Source organism: Eleutherodactylus coqui, chromosome 13 (assembly GCF_035609145.1).
Source record: "Eleutherodactylus coqui strain aEleCoq1 chromosome 13, aEleCoq1.hap1, whole genome shotgun sequence".
Taxonomy (NCBI): domain Eukaryota; kingdom Metazoa; phylum Chordata; class Amphibia; order Anura; family Eleutherodactylidae; genus Eleutherodactylus; species Eleutherodactylus coqui.
Window position 1 is genome coordinate 2,375,279 of NC_089849.1, and position 17,764 is coordinate 2,393,042.

The 17,764-nt window shown below is 47.5% G+C and overlaps 1 protein-coding gene across 7 annotated transcripts in view; it reads left to right on the forward strand.

The window, feature by feature from the left end:
* ZMYND8 (zinc finger MYND-type containing 8) overlaps nucleotides 1–17,764 on the forward strand; it is a 134,952-nt gene that overhangs the window by 38,534 nt on the left and 78,654 nt on the right. For all 7 annotated transcript variants that reach the window (XM_066586293.1, XM_066586292.1, XM_066586288.1 and 4 more), the window contains one exon: nucleotides 9,168–9,227. In XM_066586293.1, coding sequence (XP_066442390.1) covers nucleotides 9,168–9,227 — 60 coding nt within the window. The remainder of the gene's footprint in view (nucleotides 1–9,167; nucleotides 9,228–17,764) is intronic.

A 17,764-nucleotide genomic window follows, 5' to 3' on the forward strand; every position in this document is an offset into this window, starting at 1 on the left:
TTCTCTCCCATCATCTATTATACCCAGGACTGTAACCAGGGGGCGCTCTAATAACGATGTATAATATATCGGGGTAAGTACAGAGATCTCTCCTATCATCTATTACAGTGGTCCCCAACCTTTTTGGCACCAGGGACCGGCTTCAAGCAAGACCATTTTTACAAGGCCCGGCAGGGTTGGGCGGGCCTTTGGTTATATGGGGCGGGGCTATGAAGGGGGTTGGAGTTTAGCGCATTCTTATTTAATTATGCCATTTAGAATGTCCTGGCAGTACACACATAGGGCAATATAATATACCCCCCCCCACACTCCACCTGGCAGCACACACATAGGGCAGTATATAATCTATCCCCCCCTCCCCAGCACACACATAGGGCAGCATATAATTTCTCTCCCCCCCCCCCCCAGTAATAGACAGCCCCCACCTCTCAGTAATAAGCAGGTCCCCCCCCCCCCCCGTAATAAGCAGGTCCTGTGCCAGTAATAGGCAGCGCCCCACCCCCAGTAATAGGCAGCGCCCCACCCCCAGTAATAGGCAGCGCCCCACCCCCAGTAATAGGCAGCGCCCCACCCCCAGTAATAGGCAGCGCCCCACCCCCAGTAATAGGCAGCGCCCCACCCCCAGTAATAGGCAGCGCCCCACCCCCAGTAAGCAATCCCCCCCCCCCCATTAATTAGCAGCCCCCCCCCCCCCCCAGTAACAGGCAGCCCCTTCCCCTGTAATAAGTAGCCCCTCCCCCCCCCCCACTAAGCATCACCCCCAGTAATAAGCAGGTCCCGCTCCCAGTAATAGGCAGCACCCCACCCCCAGTAATAGGCACCCCCCTTCCCCTGTAATAAGTAGCCCCCCCCACCCCCAGTAATAAGCAGGTCCCCTCCAGTAATAAGCAGGTCCCCTCCAGTAATAAGCAGGTCCCCTCCAGTAATAGGCACCCCCCCAGTAATAGGCAGCCCCTTCCCCTGTAAAAAGTAGCCCCCACCCCCCCAGTAAGCATCACCCCCAGTAATAAGCAGGTCCCGCCCCCAGTAATAGGCAGCCCTCCCTTCCCCTGTAATAGGCAGCCCCTTCCCCCGTACTAAGTAGCCCCCCCCCCCCCCCTTCCCCCAGTAGTAAGCAGCCCCCCAACCCATATACTTACCTCCTCCCTGCTATCAGCGTCGCTCTCTGTCTGCTTGCCCTCACGTGTGCAGCCCGGAATGCTTCCTCCCCGAGTCCTCTCCTGCGGAACTAGTGAGCAGGGGTCTCGGGGAGGAAGCGTTCCGGGCTGCACACGTCAGTGTGTGCCGGGATCAGCCCGATTACCAGCGGGGAGCTGCGGCGCCCCCGCTGGTAATCACTTCAGTGGTGAGCGGCGTCGGCACGCCGCGAGCCACATAACACAAGGCAGCGGGCGGTGCCGCGGACCTGCGCTAACCACCCAACGGCGCGGCCTGGTGGTTGGGGACCCCTGTAATAGATGATGGGTGAGATGTCTGCACTGACCCCTGATATATTATACATAGTTATTAGAGGGCCCCCTCGTTACAGTCCTGGGTATAATAGATGATGGGAGAGATCTCTGTACTGACCCCTGATATATTATACATAGTTATTAAAGCGCCCCCTCGTTACAGTCCTGGGTATAATAGATGATGGGAGAGATCTCTGTACTGACCCCTGATATATTATACATAGTTATTAGAGCGCCCCCTTGTTACAGTCCTGGGTATAATAGATGATGGGAGAGATCTCTGTACTGACTCCTGATATATTATACATAGTTATTAGAGCGCCCCCTTGTTACAGTCCTGGGTATAATAGATGATGGGAGAGATCTCTGTACTAACCCCTGATATATCCATACATAGTTATTAGAGCGCCCCCTTGTTACAGTCCTGAGTATAATAGGTGTTGGGAGAGATCTCTGTACTTACCCCCGATATATTATACATAGTTATTAGAGCGCCCCCTTGTTACAGTCCTGGGTATAACAGATGATGGGAGAGATCTCTGTACTGACCCCTGATATATTATACATAGTTATTAGAGCGCCCCCTTGTTACAGTCCAGGGTATAATAGGTGTTGGGAGAGATCTCTGTACTGACCCCTGATATATTATACATAGTTATTAGAGCGCCCGCTTGTTACAGTCCTGGGTATAATAGATGATGGGAGAGATCTCTGTACTGACTCCTGATATATCTCTACATAGTTATTAGAGCGCCCCCTTGTTACAGTCCTGGGTATAATAGGTGTTGGGAGAGATCTCTGTACTGACCCCTGATATATTATACATAGTTATTGGAGCGCCCCCTTGTTACAGTCCTGGGTATAATAGATGATGGGAGAGATCTCTGTACTGACCATGATATATCTATACATAGTTATTGGAGCGCCCATTAGCTGCTTTTTTTTTGTTAAACGCCCATTCCACTTATTACTTTAGTTGCCCCCTTTGTACCCGCTCAAGCTCTGATATGTCCTACTTGAGTATTGCTGCCCAAAACTGTCCACAATATTCCCTGTGTGGTCTGAGCAGTGACTTGTAAAGAGAAAGAACAATGTTCTTGTCATGTGACCCTAGACCTCTTATGATTCCCCCCATGATCCTATCTGCCTTGGCAGCAGCTGCCTGACGCTGGTTGCTCTAGTAAGGCCCAATGTCTACAGGCAGGTATGATCTGCAGAATTCGCACAAGGTACCTGCAAATCAAGCTTCCCATAGGGACATATGGGCGTCCGCAAATGAAATGAAGCATGAGGATTTGATTTGCGGACCTTTTGGTCTCCGGAAAACAAATCACGGCATGCTCTGTTTCAGTGCGGGTGCTTGAGGCCAATGGAAGTCATCCGATGCAGGGCCCGTTCGCAATTCAATTGCAGATGGGCCGCGAATTCCGCGGGAAAGCAGGAGTTTAAAAGAAAAGTACTGCACATGTGCGCCAACCGGCGCTTCCACACACATCCGCAGACCAGTTACAGCAAGCCCCGGACAAGTAACGCAGTGTCCTCGGCCACAGGCAGGGTCGGATTCCGCTACGGGCTCCAACATATGGAATCCAAACCGCCCATGGACATTAGGCCTTAAGCTTCCAGTTATAAACCCCCAAGTCCTTCTCCATGTCGGGGTCCCCAGTGGTTTCCCATGTAGTGTGTAATGGTGACATGTATTCCCTGCCCGTCTGCAGGACCGTACATGTATCCGTGTTACCCCTCAGCTGCCCCCAATGTATCCAGATCTATGTGGACCCGTATCCAGATCTATGTGGACCCGTATCCAGATCTATGTGGACCCGTATCCAGATCTATGTGGACCCGTATCCAGATCTATGTGGACCCGTATCCAGATCTATGTGGACCCGTATCCAGATCTATGGGGACCCGTATCCAGATCTATGTGGACCCGTATCCAGATCTATGTGGACCCGTATCCAGATCTATGTGGACCCGTATCCAGATCTATGTGGACCCGTATCCAGATCTATGTGGACCCGTATCCAGATCTATGTGGACCCGTATCCAGATCTATGTGGACCCGTATCCAGATCTATGTGGACCCGTATCCAGATCTATGTGGACCCGTATCCAGATCTATGGGGACCCGTATCCAGATCTATGGGGACCCGTATCCAGATCTATGTGGACCCGTATCCAGATCTATGTGGACCCGTATCCAGATCGATCTATGTGGACCCGTATCCAGATCTATGTGGACCCGTATCCAGATCTATGTGGACCCGTATCCAGATCTATGTGGACCCGTATCCAGATCGATCTATGTGGACCCGTATCCAGATCGATCTATGTGGACCCGTATCCAGATCGATCTATGTGGACCCGTATCCAGATCGATCTATGTGGACCCGTATCCAGATCGATCTATGTGGACCCGTATCCAGATCGATCTATGTGGACCCGTATCCAGATCGATCTATGTGGACCCGTATCCAGATCGATCTATGTGGACCCGTATCCAGATCGATCTATGTGGACCCGTATCCAGATCGATCTATGTGGACCCGTATCCAGATCGATCTATGTGGACCCGTATCCAGATCGATCTATGTGGACCCGTATCCAGATCGATCTATGTGGACCCGTATCCAGATCGATCTATGTGGACCCGTATCCAGATCGATCTATGTGGCACCGTATCCAGATCGATCTATGTGGACCCGTATCCAGATCGATCTATATGGACCCGCAGTCTCTCCTCTTGTGTTACTTTATAGTTTTGTATCATCTGCAAATAATTATACTTTTCTGCACAATCCTTCTACCAGAGTATCAATATATTAAAAAGAATAGGGCCCAATACTGCCCCCTGTGGTACCCCACTAGTAATGGTGACCGCTCCAATACTGCCCTCTGTGGTACCCCACTAGTCATAGTGACCCCCTCCAATACTACACCCTGTGGTACCCCACTAGTAATGGTGACCCCCTCCTCTACTGCCCCCTGTGGTACCCCACTAGTAATGGTGACCGCTCCAATACTGCCCCCTGTGGTACCCCACTAGTAATGGTGACCGCTCCAATACTGCCCCCCTGTGGTACCCCACTAGTAATTGTGACCCCCTCTAATACTGCCCCCTGTGGTACCCCACTAGTAATGGTGACCCCCTCCAATACTGCCCCCTGTGGTACCCCACTAGTAATGGTGACCCCCTCCTCTACTGCCCCCTGTGGTACCCCACTAGTAATGGTGACCACTCCAATACTGCCCCCTGTGGTACCCCATTAGTAATGGTGACCGCTCCAATACTGCCCCCTGTGGTACCCCACTAGTAATGGTGACCCCCTCCAATACTACCCCTGTGGTACCCCACTAGTAATGGTGACTGCTCCAATACTGCCCCTGTGGTACCCCACTAGTAATGGTGACCCCTTCTATACTGCCCCCTGTGGTACCCCACTAGTAATGGCGACCCCCTCCAATACTGCCCCCTTTGGTACCCCACTAGTAATGGCGACCCCCTACAATACTGCCCCCTGTGGTACCCCACTAGTAATGGTGACCGCTCCAATACTGCCCCCTGTGGTACCCCACTAGTAATGGTGACCGCTCCAATACTGCCCCCTGTGGTACCCCACTAGTAATGGTGACCCCTTATATACTGCCCCCTGTGGCCCCCCACTAGTATCGGTGACCCCTCCAGTACTGCCCCCTGTGGTACCCCACTAGCCCACTAGTAATGGTGACCCCTCCAACACTGCCCCCTGTGGTACCCTACTAGTAATAGTGACCTCTCCAATACTGCCCCCTGCAGTACCCCACTAGTAATGGTGACCCCTCCAACACTGCCGCCTGTGGTACCCTACTAGTAATAGTGACCCCTCCAATACTGCCCCCTACAGTACCCCACTAGTAATGGTGACCCCCTCCAATACTGCCCCCTGTGGTACCCCACTAGTACCAGTGACTCGCTCCAATACTGCCCCCTGTGGTACCCCACTAGTACCAGTGACTCCCTCCAATACTGCCCCCTGTGGTACCCCACTAGTAATGGTGACCCCTCCAATACTGCCCCCTGTGGTACCCCACTAGTAATGGTCACCCCTCCAATACTGCCCCCTGTGGTACCCCACTAGTACCGGTGACCCCCCTCCAGTAATGCCCCCTGTGGTACCACACTAGTACCATTGACCCCTCCAGTACTGCCCCCTGTGGTACCACACTAGTACCATTGACCCCTCCAGTACTGCCCCCTGTGGTACCACACTAGTACCATTGACCCCTCCAGTACTGCCCCCTGTGGTACCCCATTAGTAACGGCGACCCAATCAGAGTATGTCCCATGTATTGTTCAATGGTTTTTATAACCTTTTTAATCCTAACAGGTTTGATTATGTAGCAGCAATCATACATACGTTACATGTATTGGGATAGTAACATTTACTAGACTTGAGCATGAAAGTTTGCTTAAGAAATATTATACAATTCGTTTGTGGTAACTATAGGATAACTGGGGGGGGGGGGGGGGGTTAGTGTAATAATTCACTGGTATCTATGTAACCCAGTTAGCATATGACAGAGATGACTTATCTTTTAGGAGTTTAACCTGGTGTTCATGTGGTGCAGTTGAAAATGGGTAATCCAAGGGGTCCATTGTTCTTTAAAACTGGTAGTTTTGTCCTGTCTCAGGGCAAAAATGTTCTCCATTATCATGTGGTCAGTAAATGGATTATGTCCGACAAGGATGGGGGGTTCTGGGACCTCCAGCTCCTCACGATCAGAGCATGTCCCATTTATAACCCCCTCTGCTTTCTATCACTGACCAGTTACCCCCTTACACACATTCTCCCCAGACCAAGCATCTCATGTTATATACCAACCTTTCATGCGGCACAGCATCAAACCCTTTAGGAGAGCCCAGATACACAAGATCCAGTGACTCCCCGGTCCTTCTAGAACTTACCTCCTCGTGGAAGCTGATCAGGGTGGTGTGACTGGAGCAATCTCTCATAAACCCGCTGATCGGAGTTATACATATATTTTCCTTGAGGTCCTCCAGGATGGCATCTCTTAGAAACCCCTCAAACATTTCACCCACAATAGAAGTCAGACTTAAGACCCTTTTACACGTAACTATTATGGCCAAAAGCGGGTGATATTTGTTCCATGTAACCACGGTAGTCGCGCACTAGTCAGTCAATTGTTTTTCAGTGCGGGTTTTTGGCTGGCATAAAATCCACTATTAAGCCGCTGAGAAGCCTTCCCTTTAATGCAGGTCGTTCAGTCTGTTCAGTGGCTTAATGGTGCTGATGGTCTCGTTGCTTTGCATACACAATGAGTGCAATATTGACTCATGCCAGGAGAAGACAATATACTCATTGTGTATGCAAGGGAGAAAGACAATACAATCTCCTGGCCAGATAATCTCTCCCACAAACACATGCCCAGCGAATGAGGAAATATACAGATTGTCAGATGCCAGTCATTGTATTCAAAGCCGTCAGCAGTTTGTTCAGTCGTGCGGCTCTTTAAGCGATAATCGGATGTGTAAAAGGGACTTTACCGGCCTGTTGATTCCGGGGTCATCCCTTCAATATCGGCACCAATCCAGTGGAACAGACCCGTCACTATGGAGTCCTTAAATATAAGTGAACCGGGGTCTTTGTATCACATTACTTAATTCCTTTAGAACCCGGGGGTGTACGCCATCGGGACCCAGTGATTTGTTTTTTTCAATCTTTTTAAGATGGCTCTTCGCTTCTTCCTGGCTTAGGCTGGTGACATTTAGTGGAGAGCTTACTTTATCCCTCTGCATCTCATCAGACATTTCATTTTCCTCTGTGAATACACTGGACAAAAAGCTATTTAATAGATTTATTTTTTCCCCATCACCCTCTACAATTTCACCTACATTTTCATCACGGGCAGGATTACACTGAGAAGTGACACCTATATATAGATAACACAGGACCACCAGTCACAATAGTCACAGCTCACCTCCTCCCCTCCCTGTACAGACAGGATTACACTGAGAGGAGACACCTATATAAAAATAACACAGGAACCACCATTCACAATAGTCACAGCTCCCCTCCCTGCACAGGCAGGATTACACTGAGAGGAGACACCCATATATAGATAACACAGGAGCCACCATTCACAATAGTCACAGCTTACCTCCTCCCCTCCCTGCACACTGTTCACTTGAACCTAAGTCTTTCCATGAAGATACCGGAGGAATAGAAGTCCTGTGTGTAAGGGCTGCCTTAGTATTCTCCCCTTTATGTTTCTTCTTCTAGTGCAATAAAAGCAGCACAAAAACCACACCAGAAAAAACTGCTATTGGCGGCCCCCCTCCCCCCCTCCCCCCCCCCCACAATTGCAGCAAAACCGTCCCCGAATCTCTTTAGTACAGGACCCTCATGTGCCTGGATGAAAACAGTCAGCACAGAAGACGCGGGTACCAGACCGATGGGAGCTGCTGTGTCCCCCGTATACTGTGTATTTAGGGTGTGCTTGCTTCTGGTCCTTTCACGCTGGACAAGCTGTCCGGCAGACAGTGCCCAGCAGCTCATCCCAGTGATAACCGTTCCTGCGACTGAAGAATCACTTACTGGAGGGGGAGCGTCCTTGAGTGTGGAGGAGCCTGGAGAACGCCACCCGCCTGAATGTGTACGTCGGAGCTTCCTTTATGGTCGCGGGGTATCTTACATCACATGGTCTCGGTCCGCTGGGTTACGTTGGTTTGAAGATGCAGATGTTTCACGATCGGATCGGCCTGCACAGATTCACACCTGAACCCTACTGGACGTCGCTGAGGCAAACTGGAAGTATCAACCGTGTCCATTTCTGCTGAGAGAACTGGCCAGACGTTTGCAGGATGAATGGAGGGAAATACCAGCTGAAGTATTTTATACATGACTAGAGAGTATACCACGGCGAGTATCTGATGCCATTGGGACCAAAGGAGACCTGCAAAGTATTAACAGATAGGCCCCCTGCACACAGGCGGAAATTCTGCAGCGGGATTTTCTGCAGAATTTCCGCCTGTGCTCGCCTGCATAGGATTGCATTGCAAAACATAATCCTTTGCACACAGCCGCGAATTGTCCGCGTGATAACAAATCGCAGCATGTCCTATTTCTGGGCGGGTCTTGCAGAGGCCTGCACAGAAATGTCAGTAATGCCGGGCGGCTGCTCTCTGTGCATGCGCCGGCTGACTGGCAGCTGGCACATGGCAGAGACCGAAGACGCTGGGAGCGCGTGAGCCGCAGGTCTCTGCAGGGGCACGGCTCTGCATCCTGCTGTGTGAGTACTCGCAGCGGGATCTAGCCCGGCCGCGGCCATAAGAAGCAGAATAGATAATGTGTAGGATCCCTTGCGCTACAGTACACCTATTTCTAGAATTTGAGGAGTCACAAAATGGTTCACACTTCCTTCACTGGGGGTCCTGGAACCAACCATTGCCTCCCAGTGCAAGGTCGCCTCACATTATGTAGATACTTGATATATACTTCTCTGCTTTATTCACACAAGTTAGCAATCCAGTATGAAACAAGTCTAGTAGAAGGCCTTCCCTGGGCCTTGTGCTATACAGCAGGGGCTGGACCCGATGAGCCCCGAGGTCCCTTCCAACTCTACCCTTTAGTACTCCCAGCTTGTTCACCCCTCCCACACTGCAGGGATATGTCCGGCTGTATCATCACTGATGATGTTTGCTTTGTGTTGCAGGTCCTGCAGTCACGTATCCAGAGGGGTTACCGCAGGATCATGGAGACGGCCAGCAGTCCAGTGAGTGTGATGACTGAGCCCATTGTCATTGTGCAGATGTACATATACACACAGAGCTGGATGGTGCGGCTCCCATTAGTATGTGTGTCTAATGACTTCCCCCGACTAGTCATGTAATCCGGGTAAGGGGATCCCCTCTCCTCCTCCAGACTGCACCGCCTTTTACGTGACCAACAATTACCGGGCGTGACGTTCCCATGCCTGATAATTACCGGCCATTACATCTTTCATGCAGCACAAATAAGTCCTCCTGGTCGGCAGCACATCTCTTCCAGATATAAGCTGGGAATTGGCTGCTGACACCGATGACCGGGATGAATGGGGATCATCAGGGCAGGTGGAGGTGGCACTGATCAACCAACGTATGCATTTCTAATGTGGCACAAAAACATGATTGTTGTGGGCAGCACACTATATACCGCTGACGGGCCTCCCCCATAACCTGTCCTTCACCCCTAGTAGAGTTTTATACAAGCACCAGCGGCTGCAGCCTGCCTGTTACCACGATTACCTGTACATTACCAGCTATCCCGTAATGGCCCCATAAAGGCCCAGTAGATGAGCGTTGATCAACACTTCATACATGGTTGTGTCAAAGGAGCCTTGGGGTAAGTTCTCATGTAGTACCGCGTCATGATCCACACCAGTGATGCGGGTTTTGATGTCATTTTTGGCGTGGACCTGCAGCAGATTTCAGCCCTTTAATAAAAAGGGCGAATTCTACATCAAAATCCACCTCAGTGATGTTACTTGTGGTACCCATTCTCCGTAACACAAAACCTGCACCATTTCTACTATGTGTGAACGTCCCCTTCTGCTCCAGTCACACCCAAAGCTGCAGTGTGTCAGGTAAAGCCTTCACTTTGTCGTTTGCAGTCAGAGAAGTCCTTTCCCATGATGCAGTGCTACAGTATCCAGGTCTTCGCATGGTGTGGTCAAATTGTAATCGCTGCTGTCATCAACACAAAATGTTCCCAAAATGCCATAGTTTTGTTCCAGTTTTGGAGAAAACCCAAAAATTTACTGCGGTTTTATGATAAATCATGATTTAACCACATCCTTAGAATAAACCTGAGGGCCGACTTCACACGGCTGTACCTGCAGCTGGTACACAGGGAGACCGCGAGACCCAATCCACACCTAAATCGTGTCATTTGGTGACCCCTCATCATTTTTAAGGCGGACCCTCTTTTCAGCTGAACCCTTTTTGTTTCAAGGACTGAATTCTGCAATAAACGCCTGCAGCGTAGAAGCAGCCTTGCTGTGCGGTGGCACTCTGCAGCCTTTTTCACAGCCGCTGCGGATTTCTAGTGGGCGTCTCCTCCGCGCGGCTTCTGCTTCTAGTATTTAGGCTACATGTGAAGGCGCCCTACATGTCCATATGTAACATTACAAGTTTCTGGCTGCTCATTTTCAGGGGGCACTGATTGGGAAGTGAGGGGAAAAGCGTGCAATATCCCCCTCTCTGCTGATTGCACTGAGGGGTGCTGCTGGCAATCCATCGGATTTTGGCCAATGTTAAAAATGCAAGGAGATGTAGGGTTGGGTCCCTGTGCCTTTACATTCCTCAGGCAGTCACCGCCCAGAGTGGAATGGTCTTCAGAAGGGAGTCTACCTGTGGAGTATAGATGGATCTGATATACCTCGGTGCAGGACAAGAGAGGTGCGACCATCACCACATGTTCTGTCACTATATGTTGTCGTCATTGTCCTTCTCCGTCGTGTACCGATGGACATAAAGCTGTGCCCTGGGACTGCACTACCTCTGTAGATATATATACCCTCATTTACTAACGGACTCGCCACTAATTCTCTAACTTCCCAATTTGTAAGGCATAAGATTTGGCATAGAAATCTACCTCCCCGCTATGTGTATATACTGAGGAGAATCTACCTCCCCTCTATGTGTATATACTGAGGAGAATCTACCTCACCTCTATGTGTATATACTGAGGAGAATCTACCTCACCGCTATGTGTATATACTGAGGAGAATCTACCTCCCCTCTATGTGTATATACTGAGGAGAATCTACCTCCCCTCTATGTGTATATACTGAGGAGAATCTACCTCACCTCTATGTGTATATACTGAGGAGAATCTACCTCCCCGCTATGTGTATATACTGAGGAGAATCTACCTCCCCTCTATGTGTATATACTGAGGAGAATCTACCTCCCCTCTATGTGTATATACTGAGGAGAATCTACCTCCCCTCTATCTGTATATACTGAGGAGAATCTACCTCACCTCTATGTGTATATACTGAGGAGAATCTACCTCACCTCTATGTGTATATACTGAGGGGACTCTACCTCACCTCTATGTGTATATACTGAGGAGAATCTACCTCACCTCTATGTGTATATACTGAGGAGAATCTACCTCCCCTCTATGTGTATATACTGAGGAGAATCTACCTCACCTCTATGTGTATATACTAAGGAGAATCTACCTCCCCTCTATGTGTATATACTGAGGAGAATCTACCTCACCTCTGTGTGTATATACTGAGGAGAATCTACCTCACCTCTATGTGTATATACTGAGGAGACTCTACATCACCTCTATGTGTATATACTGAGGGGACTCTACCTCACCTCTATGTGTATATACTGAGGAGAATCTACCTCACCTCTATGTGTATATACTGAGGAGAATCTACCTCCCCTCTATGTGTATATACTGAGGAGAATCTACCTCACCTCTATGTGTATATACTAAGGAGAATCTACCTCCCCTCTATGTGTATATACTGAGGAGAATCTACCGCACCTCTGTGTATATACTGAGGAGAATCTACCTCCCCTCTATGTGTATATACTGAGGAGAATCTACCTCACCTCTATGTGTATATACTGAGGAGAATCTACCTCACCTCTATGTGTATATACTGAGGAGAATCTACCTCCCCTCTATGTGTATATACTGAGGAGAATCTACCTCCCCTCTATGTGTATATACTGAGGAGAATCTACCTCACCTCTATGTGTATATACTGAGGAGAATCTACCTCACCTCTATGTGTATATACTGAGGAGAATCTACCTCACCTCTGTGTATATACTGAGGAGAATCTACCTCACCTCTGTGTGTATATACTGAGGAGAATCTACCTCACCACTATGTGTATATACTGAGGATAATCTACCTCACCTCTATGTGTATATACTGAGGAGAATCTACTTCACCTCTGTGTGTATATACTGAGGAGAATCTACCTCACCTCTATGTGTATATACTGAGGAGAATCTACCTCACCTCTATGTGTATATACTGAGGAGAATCTACCTCACCTCTTTGTGTATATACTGAGGAGAATCTACCTCACCTCTATGTGTATATACTGAGGAGAATCTACCTCACCTCTATGTGTATATACTGAGGAGAATCTACCTCCCCTCTATGTGTATATACTGAGGAGAATCTACCTCCCCTCTATGTGTATATACTGAGGAGAATCTACCTCACCTCTATGTGTATATACTGAGGAGAATCTACCTCACCTCTATGTGTATATACTGAGGAGAATCTACCACACCTCTATGTGTATATACTGAGGAGAATCTACCTCACCTCTATGTGTATATACTGAGGAGAATCTACCTCACCTCTATGTGTATATACTGAGGAGAATCTACCTCACCTCTATGTGTATATACTGAGGAGAATCTACCTCACCTCTATGTGTATATATACTGAGGAGAATCTACCTCACCTCTATGTGTCTATACTGAGGAGAATCTACCTCACCTCGCTATGTATATACTGAGGAGAATCTACCTCACCTCTATGTGTATATACTGAGGAGACGCTACCTCACCTCTATGCGTATATAGTGAAGAGAATCTACCTCACCTCTATGTGTATATACTGAGAATAATCTACTTCACCTCTATGTGTATATACTGAGGAGAATCTACCTCAACTTTATGTGTATATACTGAGAATAATCTACTTCACCTCTATGTGCGTATACTGAGGAGACTCTACCTCACCTCTTTGTGTATATACTGAGGAGAATCTACCTCACCTCGCTATGTATATACTGAGGAGAATCTACCTCACCTCGCTATGTATATACTGAGGAGAATCTACCTCACCTTGCTATGTATATACTGAGGAGAATCTACCTCACCTCTATGTGTATATAGTGAGGAGAATCTACCTCACCTCTATGCGTATATAGTGAGGAGAATCTACCTCACCTCTATGCGTATATAGTGAGGAGAATCTACCTCACCTCTATGCGTATATAGTGAGGAGAATCTACCTCACCTCTATGCGTATATAGTGAGGAGAATCTACCTCACCTCTATGTGTATATACTGAGGAGAATCTACCTCACCTCTATGCGTATATAATGAGGAGAATCTACCTCACCTCTATGCGTATATAGTGAGGAGAATCTACATCACCTCTATGCGTATATAGTGAGGAGAATCTACCTCACCTCTATGCGTATATAGTGAGGAGAATCCACCTCCCCTCTATGTGTATATACAGAGGAGAATCTACCTCACCTCTATGTGTATATACTGAGGAGAATCTACCTCACCTCCGTGTGTGTATACTGAGGAGAATCTACCTCCCCTTTATGTGTATATACTGAGGAGAATCTACCTCACCTCTATGTGTATATACTGAGGAGAATCTACCTCACCTCTATGTGTATATACTGAGGAGAATCTACCTCCCCTTTATGTGTATATACTGAGGAGAATCTACCTCACCTCTATGTGTATATACTGAGGAGAATCTACCTCACCTCTATGTGTATATACTGAGGAGAATCTACCTCCCATCTATGTGTATATACTGAGGAGAATCTACCTCCCCTTTATGTGTGTGTACTGAGGAGAATCTACATCCCCTCTATGTGTATATACTGAGGAGAATCTACCTCACCTCTATGTGTATATACTGAGGAGAATCTCCCTCACCTCTATGTGTATATACTAAGGAGAATCTACCTCCCCTCTATGTGTATATACTGAGAAGAATCTACCTCACCTCTATGTGTATATACTGAGGAGAATCTACCTCACCTCTATGTGTATATACTGAGGAGAATCTACCTCCCCTCTATGTGTATATACTGAGGAGAATCTACCTCACCTCTATGTGTATATAGTGAGGAGAATCTACCTCACCTCTATGTGTATTTACTGGGGAGAATCTCCCTCACCTCTATGTGTATATACTGAGGAGAATCTACCTCACCTCTATGTGTATTTACTGGGGAGAATCTACCTCACCTCTATGTGTATTTAGTGAGGAGAAGCTACCTCACCTCTATGTGTATATACTGAGGAGAATCTACCTCACCTCTATGTGTATATACTGAGGAGAATCTCCCTCACCTCTATGTGTATATACTAAGGAGAATCTACCTCCCCTCTATGTGTATATACTGAGAAGAATCTACCTCACCTCTATGTGTATATACTGAGGAGAATCTACCTCACCTCTATGTGTATATACTGAGGAGAATCTACCTCCCCTCTATGTGTATATACTGAGGAGAATCTACCTCACCTCTATGTGTATATAGTGAGGAGAATCTACCTCACCTCTATGTGTATTTACTGGGGAGAATCTACCTCACCTCTATGTGTATATAGTGAGGAGAATCTACCTCACCTCTATGTGTATTTACTGGGGAGAATCTACCTCACCTCTATGTGTATTTAGTGAGGAGAAGCTACCTCACCTCTATGTGTATATACTGAGGAGAATCTACCTCACCTCTATGTGTATATACTGAGGAGAATCTCCCTCCCCTCTATGTGTATATACTGAGGACAATCTACCTCCCCTCTTTGTGTATATACTGAGGAGAATCTACCTCCCCTCTTTGTGTATATACTGAGGAGAATCTACCTCACCTCTATGTGTATATACTGAGGAGAATCTACCTCCCCTTTATGTGTATATACTGAGGAGAATCTACCTCCCCTTTATGTGTATATACTGAGGAGAATCTACCTCACCTCTATGTGTATATACTGGGGAGAATCTACCTCACATCTGTGTATATACTGAGGAGACGCTACCTCACCTCTGTGTATATACTGAGGAGAATTTCCCTCCCGTCTATGTGTATATACTGAGGAAAATCTCCCTCCTGTCTATGTGTATATACTGAGGAGAATCTACCTCCCCTCTTTGTGTATATACTGAGGAAAATCTCCCTCCTGTCTATGTGTATATACTGAGGAGAATCTACCTCCCCTCTTTGTGTATATACTGAGGAGAATCTACCTCCCCTCTATGTGTATATACTGAGGAGAATCTACCTCACCTCGCTGTGTATATACTGAGGAGAATCTACCTCACCTCTGTGTATATACTGAGGAGACGCTACCTCACCTCTATGCGTATATAGTGAGGAGAATCTACCTCACCTCGCTATGTATATACTGAGGAGAATCTACCTCACCTCTATATGTATATACTGAGGAGAATCTACCTCACCTCTGTGTATATACTGAGGAGACTCTACCTTATCTCTATGTGTATATACTGAGGAGAATCTACCTCACCTCTGTGTATATACTGAGGAGACTCTACCTCACCTCTATGTGTATATACTGAGGAGACTCTACCTCACCTCTGTGTATATACTGAGGACACTCTACCTCACCTCTATGTGTATATACTGAGGAGACTCTACCTCACCTCTATGTGTATATACTGAGGAGACTCTACCTCACCTCTATGTGTATATACTGAGGAGACTCTACCTCACCTCTATGTGTATATACTGAGGAGAATCTACTTCAACTCTATGTGTATATACTGAGGAGAATCTACCTCACCTCTATGTGTATATACTGAGGAGAATCTACCTCACCTCTATGTGTATATATACTGAGGATAATCTACTTCACCTCTATGTGTATATACTGAGGAGACTCTACCTCCCCTCTATGTGTTTATTCTGAGGAGAATCTACCTCCCTTCTATGTGTATATACTGAGGAGACTCTACCTCACCTCTATGTGCTTATACTGAGGAGAATATACCTCACCTCTGTGTGTATATACCGAGGAGAATCTACCTCACCTCTATGTGTATATACTGAGGAGACTCTACATCACCTCTATGTGTATATACTGAGGGGACTCTACCTCACCTCTATGTGTATATACTGAGGAGACTCTACCTCACCTCTATGTGTATATACTGAGGAGACTCTACCTCACCTCTATGTGTATATACTGAGGAGAATCTACCTCACCTCTATGTGTATATACTGAGGAGAATCTACCTCACCTCTATGTGTATATACTGAGGAGAATCTACCTCACCTCTATGTGTCTATACTGAGGAGAATCTACCTCACCTCTATGTGTCTATACTGAGGAGAATCTACCTCACCTCTCTGTGTATATACTGAGGAGAATCTGCCTCACCTCTCTGTGTATATACTGAGGAGAATCTACCTCACCTCTCTGTGTATATACTGAGGAGAATCTACCTCACCTCTCTGTGTATATACTGAGGAGAATCTACCTCACCTCTCTGTGTATATACTGAGGAGAATCTACCTCACCTCTATGTGTATATACTGAGGAGAATCTACCTCATCTCTATGTGTATATACTGAGGAGACTCTACCTCACCTCTGTGTATATACTGAGGAGAATCTACCTCACCTCTGTGTATGGGGGGTGAGCGGGGGGGTTGCAGAGGGGAGTGGGGAGAGAGAGATCCCCACTGCTCCCTACTGCTACGCCCCGCTCCACCACGCCGCCCCCCGAATCTTTTCGTCCGAGTAGTCAGTTACTCGGAAAAAGCGGTGCTCTAGTGCAAAAACGCCCTAAATGAGTATGTTCGCTCATCTCTAATACTGAGGAGAATCTACCTCACCAACGATGGATGATGAGCTGATCACTCAGTGTAAACAGCAGTTGGTCAGTACTGAACGGCTGCTATGTTAAGTTAGTGGAGAGGGGCGGGGAACGAGGAGTGAAATCCCCTGCAGCCGCCCCACTGTGAGCCAGCGATACTAGCTCCCCAGTAGCAGCACCGCAGCCAGTATGTGCCCCGGGGGCGAGGGACGTCCATCGTTTGCCCCACACTCGTCCCGTCTAAATGGGGCTTTAGTTGTATCAGGTGTGCTTGAGTTAAAATACATTGTGCTGGATCATACTTTCCTCCAGCAGGCTTCGGGGTATTATGTAGCTTCCAAATTGTATAGTGTGCACACATCATCGACCAGATCAGACACAAATGCTGGTCTAAAGCGGGAGAGTCTCTACCTAAATGAGTAGAGTCTCAGGCTTTTATTATAACACATGCTAACCGCCCTTTAATGGGCGTGCAACAGATTACATCAGTAACATATAAGATTCTCATTTGTCGGATCATATAGAACCCCTGCCTCCCTCTCCCCACACCTCTCTCAAGTCCAATGTAGCTTGGACTTTGTCCTAGCTGAAGAAATTTCTGTGTTCGTGACAAGTCATTGTTTGAGAGGTCTCTGTGTTATTTAAGAAGTTTCTGTGTGGGGACAGGGCTGTGGAAACATCC